At 38.0% G+C, this 11804-nt stretch overlaps 1 protein-coding gene across 3 annotated transcripts; it reads right to left on the reverse strand.

Moving 5' to 3' along the window:
• Positions 1 to 58: 58 nt before the first annotated feature.
• On the reverse strand, positions 59 to 9270 carry stx5a (syntaxin 5A). 3 transcript variants are annotated; one of them, XM_086100714.1, is made up of 12 exons: positions 9227 to 9270; positions 8471 to 8627; positions 6221 to 6291; positions 5244 to 5299; positions 5079 to 5149; positions 4857 to 4973; positions 4317 to 4373; positions 4149 to 4230; positions 2512 to 2598; positions 2258 to 2361; positions 1622 to 1743; positions 59 to 1046 (listed from the first exon to the last, which is right to left on the reverse strand). In XM_086100714.1, the coding sequence occupies exons 2-12, from the start codon at positions 8531 to 8533 to the stop codon at positions 887 to 889; spliced, it is 990 nt and encodes a 329-aa protein (XP_085956840.1). In that variant the 5' UTR covers positions 8534 to 8627; positions 9227 to 9270; the 3' UTR covers positions 59 to 886. The 3 variants fall into 3 exon arrangements, with proteins under 3 accessions (XP_085956840.1, XP_085956830.1, XP_085956850.1); XM_086100704.1 differs by having other exon boundaries at positions 9160 to 9243; XM_086100724.1 differs by lacking the exon at positions 2512 to 2598 and having other exon boundaries at positions 9160 to 9243.
• Positions 9271 to 11804: the final 2534 nt, after the last annotated feature.

Raw genomic sequence — 11804 nt, forward strand, 5'->3', positions numbered from 1 at the left:
AGTGTGATAATTTATCAAAGCTGACTAATCCTCTTAGCCCAAAAGAAAATCCCATGAATGCCAGCACCTTATTATTGTTTTATTAATATGCATTTTCTCACCAATACACCATTCATAACTATCTGCACTTTGTACACAAAAGGTAAGGCAGTCAGATAAAAAGAAAATATACAGGGGGGAAATAAACAAAGTGACAGAATGTTGTTTCTTCTTAAAAATTGGTCATTTAAATTAGATCCTGTACACTGTGAGGATTCAAAAGGGTGTGCGCGCGTGTGCAAAAGGACGTCCAGTCACTTCTGGGTTAAAAACAACCCTTCACAAGCGCTGATGTCCAACAGGGAAACCATTTTGAAAGAAGTTTTATTTTAAATCTATTTGTTAAGTAAGCTGTCTTGAGCACTTTGGACCAGCTCTGGCTTCAGTCGGCAGAGTTCTTCTGGGGCCGCAGATGTGCTCGCTTACATTTGGCAAAAACAAACAAACAAACAAACAAACAAAAAAGTTCACTTCAATACTACAAGGTTGTGGCTGTAATTCATGATCCTAGAAGCATGCTTGCAGTTTGGCTTTGAACTATCACTTAAGAACAAAAAACAAAAACAAAATTAAAAGACAGTTTGCAGAATCAAACCATTAAATTATAGCCATAAACAATGAATCATTGGTCAAAGTAGAATTCAGAACAACTTCCAACTCACCCGCTACAAAAAAATGGGGCTATAAGATAACTTCTTCCGTGCTGTCATGTGGAAAAAGCTCTCTATAATCCTCCATACAATTAAAAGTCTGATTTCCTTCCGTGGGATTTCCAAGCCTCAGTTTGAAGGTCCGTTTTTCACAAAATGTCTGCCTTTTTCCCGCCGCGTTTCCTGTTCTTTCTTCCTCAGGCGAAGAAGACTACAAAGATAATGAAGAAGACCACCAGGACAAGAAAGATCTTGATCATCAGCCAGCGGTTGGACGACACAGACTGGAAGTACTTGAGGATCTCAGAGTGCGCCGCCTCCACGTTCAGCTGCGTGTCCTCCACGTTTGAGTCGATCCTGAGAAAAAGGTCAAAATATTCAATAATTGTTGTCAATATTGCAGTTACTAAGGAAAAAGAAATTGTGGCTAGGGACGCAAATTGGGCAGCTCGTGGCAAGAAATATTTGATGTGTATCTATTGTCGGGCTTTTTAAGTCTGCCTGCCTCACAGAAAAAAGTTTCTGGGTTTGATTCTCAATCCAATTGTTTTCTTCAGTTAGTCAAATTTATTCTTTGTGGTGGAAAAAATAAATTTCCAAAATATTTTCTCTAATGTATTGAGAAAAATAATCTAGTTAACTGCGGGTGGGGACCCGATGTGAGTATGCAGTGGAAAAATGACAAATATTTCATGAGTCTTAATCATTTTTGAAGCAACATGGTGCAAAAGTGGTTATCGGGTCTTCCTCATCATCGACAAGTTGAGGTCATCGTCAAATTGATTCTTAAACCCTCTGTGGGTGGAAAAAGAGAACTTTCCTGGATCATTTCTGCAAAAGGTCATGTGTCCATGTGAGGTTCACTGAAGGCTGGTCTACCCCCGCCACTCATCGAAAGCAATCTGAAAGTTGTGTGGGTGTCTTTGACTCACCTCTGAATGGTCTCCTCCTGCTCTTTGACCATGTGCGCCAGCTGCTGGAATATGGAGCCCAGTTCAACGATGGTGCTCTCGATGTTCTGCATGGTGTCTGCGCGGCTCTGGATGTACGAGTCCTAAGCAAACAACGCAGTTATTACACGAGCCCTTAGGCACTGTGATGTTAAATTCAGTCAACAGCACGTCGCAAAATAACTGCCTCGTGAGATAAAAACAGGTGCATTTTCTTCTTATTTCATATTCGACAAACACAATATCAGATTATCGGTACAGTGTTTCAACTAGTATGGTCACGTTTAATCAAGTTTAGCTGTGTTTTGTCTTTTTTTATTTTATTTTTTAGAGAGGTCCTTGATAGGACCTCGTGCATAGGAAAAGGCAAGCCAAAAGTTTGTCAAACTGGAATTTGCCTGCATTCCTTTAACAGTGATCACTGTGCGTAACTGTCCAAAGTGAGTTAAACGACTTTTTTTTTGCTTAGGTAAAGTGCTCGTGTGCAGATTCGTAGGCCTGTGACGTCACATCAGTTTGTGCAGTGTGAAATAGTCGTGTATGCTAGATCATGCGAAGTTGCTTCATTTGTGTCGGATAATTTAACTACAAAGCCCTTTTGGTGTGACATTAACCAACCTGCTCATCGATGAGCTGGAGCTGGAGGGGGTTGGATTGAGAGTCCATGTCGATGGCCACATCGCCTAGACTCCGGGACTCGTCCTGCATCAGGACCGAACTCTCTGCGGGGAGGAGACCGCAAAACAAAGACAGGACACGGGTTCAAAGCGCTCACATTCGTGCACACGCAGAGGCAGGCAAGCAAAGTAGAATGCAGGGGCGGGCTTGTTATGATATAAACGCTGAGAAAGGCAAGCGGTCCAGGGAAATACCTTTTACATTTGAGGTTGTAAAGCCCTGGTAGTCATTGCGCGGCTCGCGAGCTGCATGCGGCTCCTGGGCCCCTTTTTTGCGGCTCCCTAAAATATGTTTTCATTTTTGCATTACTAGAGGACCAAATACAGGGAGAGTCATTCATAGCTGGCTTTTACCTCAACCACTAAAACTCAAATGTGTTGCAGCTCCCTGTGGCATTTCAAGGACTTTGCAGCCCGAAATAGCACTACAGATATGTTTAGATTTAAAATCTTGTCACACAGTCAGTCTTAGAAATGACTCATGTCTGCCCCTTTGAAAGAGGCTATTGAAAAATGGTGTACCGGTACATTAAAATAATGGCCCAGACTGCTACATCACCTACAGTGGTTGATGACTGTAGTAGACCAGTAGCCAATGCCAAGTTTATAAGCATCCACAATTACCCAAAATATGTTGTTTCTGTAATTGTTTATGAAGCAGAATGTCGAAGCCCTTTAACCCAATTATATTTTTAACTATAAATGATTAGTTTTCGTATTTCACTCCCCAAAAAAGAAGAAAAAAAATGGCACATATCTGTTTCTTGGTTGGAGCGACTACTTACCGTGATTTACGAAGACCCCCAAAAATGGTTTTAGTGGTTGAAAAAATTGATTCTTTTAAAAATGGTAAACTGTCATGAGCCCCCTAAACCCTCAAGATATCGGATGCTTTGGTGCAAAATACTGGTTAATCACCTTGTAGTGCCTACAAAATCAAATCAATTGCTTTTAGAATGAATTCAACTACAGGGTCTTCTAACGGAGACTATTTCCATAAAGCATATCGCTTGAGAAATTAAGGCCGCAAGCATTTCACGAGCAGGGCCAAAGAAGGGTTACTCTTGGAGAGCATAAAAATGTCTTGGAATAAAATAGAAATCTAATGGATGCGTTTTCACTTTTGGAAAACTGATCAAGAGCAAGCATGATTTATTCTTTGAAACTGGCTTGATTAGTGCAATGCATGTGACAGCAGCAGATCTTTGGGAAGACTTGCACAATAAAGAGGGACAATCATTTTAATGCTCTCAAGTAGCACAACTGGATCAGGATATAAGCAGTCAATCGTGGTTTTTGATATGGGAGGTGATGCAACGGGTCAAAGGAAAAAAATACGATGTGAAACGATTTTCTATTCGCATCATGGCATGTATATCACTGGGCTTTTTAAGGGGCATTCTCCCCCCTTGTGGAGACTTTGTAAAGTCTCTTCAAGGACTTTTGCTAATAAACTAAGCGAGACGTTAACGATGTCAAGGAAGTCTGACGTCTGCGTTGTTTGAAAATCTAATTTCGGGATGCCACTGAGATTAGCTTGACGAGTCGGGAACCTTTTATTTTTCTATGAATGACCTACCCTACATATCCATTCTAAAAATCTAATGATGCTCTTGAGCACTCAAATTTGGCCAACCCTGACAGAATGAGCAGGAGCATACGATCCTTTATATCCGTTGTGCCACATCTTTACTTGGTGAGTTCTCTCTCTCTCTCTCTCTCTCTCTCTCTCTCTCTCTCTCTCTCTCTCTCTCTCTCTCTCTCACTCGTACACACACACAGTGGGTGAGTATTAGTGTGTGAGGGAGAAAAAAAAACAGGAGCAAACTCACTGAAATTATTGGCCATGAGTGGGGAGGATGAGGAAGGAGGTTGGGAGAACTGCTCTCTCCTGCTGCGCTGCTGCTTCAGACTCTGCACGCAAACCACGAGGAATGTGATAAATATGCCTCACATTGCTTGAGATGCCACGTGCGACCGGAGCACAAGCCTCAACTTACCTCTGTTCTAACTTCTAGGACTGACTTGAAGTCATTGGACATTGAGGCCAATTTGGACTGGTGAGGAGAAAAACAAATATATGTTAAATAGAGAAAACACTGGGTGTGATAAAAAGTGAGTGCATAGAAGTAAAACTAAGAGTGTGCAGCATGCATTTGATAAATTAAATGGGGGGGGGGGATTTCAATTATAAAGAAAACAAATATTATAAATATTATAAGGATTGTTTCTATGGGGCATTTATATTAAATAAAATACCCCATACATTTTATTTATTAAATAAAATACCTCATCGAAACATTTTATTCTATTCACTGATGTGTTCTTTTAAGAAGATTTCATTATTAGATTTCCATTTATTTATTTTTACAATTTATGTCATTCAATTGTGTTCCCATTTAAACAAAATGGAAAGCGCTTGTTTTGCGTTTTGATTCCTACACTGTAATAAATGTAACGATTAATAGTAAGTATTAGTGTGTGCGTTTTGTGTGATTGTATTAGCATATATGTTCAGTATGTGTGTGTGTGTGTGTTACCTGTAGGGACACCACAATGGTGTTGGAGTGGGTTTGGATGTGTTTGCCGCCCGGTGCTCCACGTGACCTGATCAAGTCCTGCAGCTGTGCTATCTGTTTGTTTAGGCTGTTAATGTCCTACAAAATGCAAACAAAATTTGTTAAATAACACCTCATTACAAATAAAATATACACACACACACACACGCACGCACGCACGCACTACAAGCATATATCACTAACTTGTTTAATGATATACGTGAGCTCCTCAATCTCCACTGCCTTGTCATCAAATAGTGATTTTCTTTTGGCCACTGTAAACCAAAAACAATATGAAATATCGGTAAATACACAATAATTATAATACATAAATAATAACTAGATAGGAATGCAATGAAGGTAGCTTACAAATTGTTAGCTTTTCCAACTTGGCAAATGTATTGCTCAGGTCTTTTCCAATTCTCCTGCAAGGGGAAAATAAATTAATAATTAAAAATAATAATCAATCAATCGGTGACTTGATATCGCCACAAAGGACATTTCTGGGCACACACAAAAAAAATTGATATGTCACATCATTAAAGTCATGTTTTCCAAAACATAAGTTGAAAATAAATTCGAATTTTGGATACAATTTTACTAATATTATGAATATAAAGCCAACTAAACCACTTTTTTCTCAACAATAGACTACTTTCAAAATTGTGACCATCATCTCAAAATTATACAACCTCTTTCTCTCAATTACTTTATTTTTACCCAATTACAGCTGTAAACAATAAAACAAAATTAACTATATAAGATGCACGACATTTTCCTCAATACCATTTTACGACTATATTTACGACTGTACTCACGAGAGTGATTTTTATTTTTTTTTAAATAAATAGGCACACTTTGTCGGGCCAGCCGAAGTTCTGACACTGGCCCAACCCCAGGCCAGGATACATTCTTACAAATGAATTCAATTAAATCAACATGTTCCTGCTTTTGTGATATCAAATATTCAATATTTTGAGTTTTATCCACTTAAAACTGATCAATCCTCATTGATCATTTTATTGCTCTGTGCACACTTTTTGCACCTTAGGTTAAATCGTTCCATAAGGAATGACAAACAAGACATAACACCCCCAAAAAAAGTTCACATATTAATCTGGGAATGTCATTAAATATTTGTAAAAAAAAAACATAAAAATGTTGGATGATGGGGAAAAAAGTCAGCACAGGAAAAAAAACATCATGATGATGATGGTGTTTATAGTCCAACGTAATTTTTGTTTTCTTTCCAATGTAGCTGAAATACTCCCCCACATGATGTCACCAACTACCCCCTTAAAAAACAGGAAAGGCGCATTTGAACCAGCCAAAAGTGATCAACTTACTTAGCCATGACCGTAAAGTCACTGCGCTGCCTGAGAGCATTGAGAGCTGGTTTTGTGGGCTGCACTCCATTCTACCAAAAACACAAAGCGAGACAAAAGTGAGAAGAACATACAGTATGTTTATCACAGATGGACTGAAACAATTAGCTCCAAGTAGAAAAGCCACATATGTCCATATTTTGAACAAGTCTGATCACATGTGTACAAAAGAGCATTGGTGCCATCATGAAAAGAAAAACAATAATACACGACAATATAACAGTTGTAATCTCAGGAGAACACCATAGTATGATGATAATCATACTATGACTCAAATCTTGAAAAATAACTGCCAAATCTTGAGATAAATAAAAAAATAATAACTTTTGGTTTTCTAGAAAATGTACAACATTGTTGTAAAATTTTTTGACTTTATTCTTTGTAAAATAAAATACAACTTTGTTCTGGAAACTCTAGGATTACTCAAGTAAATATATAATATTTTCCTTCAAAAAGTATAATAAGAGTTTTATTCTCCAGAAATGACTAATTTTATGGTTGAAAATAGAAGCCCTGTACCTCAAAATGTTACCTCAATCCAGAGGTGCAACAATTAATTTTCAATTAACAACAACAATCAACTAATCGATTTTCAAATTGACAATGAATTTTGATAAGTGATGAGACACCTTTTTTAATTAAAAATTGTCCTAATCCTCGTAATTTAACAATAAACATTGTAAAAAGTAATGGAAATGAATTTTTTTTTTTAAATCGGATTCACCAATTACTAAAATAATCGTTAATTGCAGCCCTAGTTTAATGTAAACAATGTACAATTTAAGTTTGTCTAAAATAGATTTACCTTGCTACATTTTTCAGGTAAAATTATCATTTCAACCTTAAAAATACAGTATACAACTATTTTTTTTAAAAAACCCAAAGATTTTATTCTCATCACATGGCTAATATTGAAAATGTGATTTCCCCCCCCCTCAAAAATATACTTTTTTTCTTGATCATAATAATACAACTTAAATCACAAATATATACCAAACTTTTTTTCAAAGACAGTGGACAATTTTTCAAGATGCAAGCTGTCGCTCAGATGATTTTGACTCAAGCTGCGAGCAAAACTTTTATGTTCTGGGCACTAGGTGGTGGCAGTCAACAAGCAGCAACTGTGTCACACTGAGAAAAATTCTTCAAAGGTGCTCTGGCTCCAAGCTGTTCACTGGATTGACACTGTCAGATGAAATTTACTGTCAAACTAAACATTAAATAAAAAGTTTATGTTTACTTGACCAAAACAAACAAACTCAACTTAATGCTAACACACATAAGGACCGTTCTTATTTATTTAAAGGAGGGAGGAAAAAAAGTTACATGTTTTTTTTTTGTTGACGTTTACCGGAGAGTGGTAACTGTAATAACGACATTCCCATCCATTTCAATTTGGAAAAATTATTTAAGATACAGTTCTAATTAGGGCTGGGTAAGTACCGATATCATTTATGCGTATCAGACTGATACCTGGCATTGTTTCAAGGTATCGATACTCGTGTCTGGCGCCCTCTTGCGGTCGTTTAATGATCAGGAAATAAGGGCACACATATCTGACAGGTGCCTATTAAAATGTTAAAATTTGAATTTGATTGGGACTTTTTCTGGTCACTGGGTTATTTCTTTCATTTTATTTTAGTTATTTAATTATTTATTCACTCAAATTTATTTGGGTTAATAAAACATATATAAAACATTTTGTGTAGAACACACAAAAGACTGATCATTTGTGTAGAACACACAAAATGTTTTATATGAACACATGGAAAAACAGACAATAAAATTCGTTATTATTTCATACAATTTGAAGGAAAATGCTATAATGGGAAATACAGTTTTTTTGGGGTGGGGTGGAAGTTTTATATATCAAAAGTACTAGTACTATCAATACTTGGTATCGCTGACTACTAAAGAGTTGAGTACTCATACTGTTGTAAGTAAAATCGTATCAAACATCGCTAGTTTTGATATGTACAGTATGTGTAATTTTTTTTCGTTTTTTGAGTGTAGCTTCGACACTTCTTGTAAACTCAAGTTTAACACGGCGGAAAGGTTAAACTGTCGTCTTCCTAGTGGCCCAAAATATCTTTGTTCTGTTACTGCACTACCACACACAATTGTGTGTCGTCGTTTCTTTTTTTTTTTGTGTTTTTTTTACACTGCAGCTGTACAGTCCAAAATACATTAAAAAGCGTTTGGTGAACCAACCTGTCTGCCTTGGAGAGATTTGCAGGCCGACTGGAATTCGATAGTCCGATCACGGCACGTCATCCTTTCGCCGGTAAAACGCTCAACACCGGCCCGCTTCGAGGTAGGTGGCTTAACAGCCCCTTGAGAGCAGCAACGTCCTCGTCGTTGGACTGGTCTACGGACACAAACAAATAAAGAATAACCGGTTACATGCCGATGGTGGTCGTGGGTAGGAGGGCCGAAATTCTCAAGATAAAATAAGAGAAAACAAACAAACAAAACAACAACAACAACAATGTGCCCCAAAGACGTTCCATCGGTGATGAGACGTGTCCCTGCGTCATGGACCGACTAAAAACTAAAAACCGATTACGAATGCTTAGCTTTGGCCTTTAGCTCGCAGCTATCTTGATGAGCTGATCAACACCAAAAATACAAAATAAATACGAATCAGCGATATACATAATGCTTAAATTACTCCGAAGTGATAATTCATCTGGACGAGTCTCTCTACTCGAAGGCCGTCGTGGGCGTCACAGCTGATCGCAGTTTAGCCGGCTGTGACTAACGTTAGCATCAGAATGCTAACAGGTCGTTTCGTATACAATAGTCTATTTAGCTTTAGCTCGCACTAATTCAACTTAATATGTCCCACTAGGATTAAATAACACGTGTGAAATTGTAAACATTAATCAAACGTGACTCACTTGGTGAACGCTAAACCATTTGCTCTCGAAGTTACTAAGAAAGGGGAAAAGTAACAAGTGGACAAACCTCGGTTAGAGTGACGATCCGGGGCATTTCCGGTTTTGACGTCACTGCCACGTTGACTTAATAGACGTCAAAATCCACGTAGTGATAAGTTTTTGCCACTTGAGTCCGCCACATTCATATTTACCTTTGTGGCGTTGGAACTTGATTGGCAAAAAGGTTTTTGACCTGGCACGCAGTTGACTGAAAGTCCAAATGATGGAAATGTAAAACATTTCCATCATTTTCCTGTTATATAATCTGAATGTACTGTACATATTTACATTAAAATGACGAGACTTTTACAGTCATGCATCTGTGGAATAAGTTAATACCTGTAGATTAGCATGAATAATTGTGGAGAGATGTGTCCAAAAAAAAATCAAATTATATTATTGAGAAATAAATAATCTATTTTTTTTAAAAGTGATGTTAAAATTAAAGTGGAGTTTTTTTAAATACACTTTACAGAGGAATTTCAGCATGTTGGAACTTTTTGACAAAAAATTCAAATGATCAGACTGAAATTTAAATGTTGAATTTGCAGCCAAACGAGAAGCATTTATATCTGCTAAGGATAGAAGAGAAATAAGTAGACTGATTCAAAATTGTGATTGGCTGCTGTCTTTTACTTCCAGGTACTGTACATGCACATCTAATCATATGTATATAATGAAAGATAACAAGCAGTAGGCTCTCCGATGTCTTCTACTGGTACCTGCATCTTCTGTTTAACTTGAACATGCATGCCCGCCTAGACCACAAATATGCCCTCACCTGTTTTAGCTCCTAGACCCCCTCGTGAGCAAGTCAGCCACGCTCCCCTTCACCTGTATACCTTTCTGTACCTTTTGCAGCAAAAGATCCAAAACTTATTGTTCCCAATCGCCTTCAGATCCTGAAAAAGGTGTTATCACGTACTTTGAGGCTCCCTTAATGTTCTCATGACCATTGTAAGAAAGGTGCCAAGAGTTGTCATCTCACCAAACCTTTAACTGATGGTGTTGTAATCCATTTGTCCTTCCTGACAACAGTTGACTGCGTTTAAGTCTTTCCAGTGGCGGTTTTGAGATTGGAAGGTAAGAAATTGATTCCTCAAACAATTACTGTTATACAGTACATACGACTAGTTTAGATCAGACAACATCATAATTGGTTAATTGTACAAGGTTGTAGGTCACATGTTCACCAGACAGTTTATGGGAGCTTTAATTGCGGGTGAGTTGTCGGGTATCAAATACTTAAGTTTATATGCATTTTATAAAATATATATTCTGACTATTACCATAACCATTATACTAATCTAAAAATTTGAAACTGATCATTTCTCATACTGTTGTATCTTGAGTATCATGGGACCTCTTTTCTCACTTGTGTATTCTGCCACATGGCTCCCTCATCCGCTTTGGTGTTGGTGCATCTCTTGGGCCTTCGCTGCTTTCCTGCCTGTATTTTTCCACCTTGCTCTTGTGTTTTGCTAAAATACTCCAGCCATGATTTTCCTCCCCTGGTTTGTAGTAGCAGCTGTGTTGAAGCAGGTACCTAGCGTTATCTGGCCTACAAGTGCATGTTGTTTGATGCTATCAGTGCTCCTGTGAATGTGTGTGTGTGTGTGTGTGTGTGTGTGTGTGTGTGTGTGTGTGTGTGTGTGTGTGTGTGTGTGTGTGTGTGCGCGCGAGTGTGTGTGAGTGTGAGAAAGAGCTACAAAGAGAGAGAAATGAAGTTTGTGATGTAATGATAACAGTGAGCAGAAGCTGCACATGTGTACGTAGCGCTGGTTGAGCAAACAGGAAACGTCGAATGTGAGCACAAAGGACATTTTTTTTGTAATTGACAGAACAAACTAACAGCATTATCTCCATCACAAACATGGGCCTCATCTGTCACGGTCCGGTGAAGGACATCGACCTTGAGTTCTCGCGGTTGGGCAGCAAGGATGGGATATGGGATTTTACCCTTTTCACAGAATTAAAAAAAAAAATCTACTGGGATTCTTATGCTTCACCATTTCTTTATACATATACGGCAGACAAAAAAAACCCTAAACTGTCAAGACATTCGAACCTCCATCCAACCATTTTCTATACCACCTCTCTTCACATGTTCTCACATGTTTGGGAGATTCTGTTATGGTCCGCTGAAAGTAAGGTTGAACTTTTTTTTTCTCCCTACGGTATGTTTGGGGCAAACAAAAGACTTCTCATCACCGAGGAAAAAACACCATACCTACAGAGAAGCATGGTGGTGGCAGCATCAATTTTTCTTTATTCGGAACAGGGTATTCTGAACACTTCAAAACAGCAGTTAGTGTTGCTAGCACAAAACCTTCAGGCTTCTGCTACAAAGCAAATAATGTCAGGAAAATCCTACTAAAAAAACTGACAATTACTTGGGGTTAATAAAATCAACTTTTAAGTACACTTTAAATGGTGGCAGGTGTGTGCTGATTCCCATTGGACATGAGTTTGAATGTGATTTGTTAATTCTAAACACAGCCACATCCCAGTTTTAAAACGGTGTGCGCACTTGTGCAACCACCTTATTTCTGTTTGTTGTTGTTTGTTTGTTTTTTGTGTACTTTTTCTCCCGAAGAAATATTCTT

This window comes from Hippocampus guttulatus, chromosome 2 (assembly GCF_054856545.1).
Source record: "Hippocampus guttulatus isolate MCC_2025c chromosome 2, RoL_Hgut_1.0, whole genome shotgun sequence".
In the NCBI taxonomy this organism is placed as follows: Eukaryota; Metazoa; Chordata; class Actinopteri; order Syngnathiformes; family Syngnathidae; genus Hippocampus; species Hippocampus guttulatus.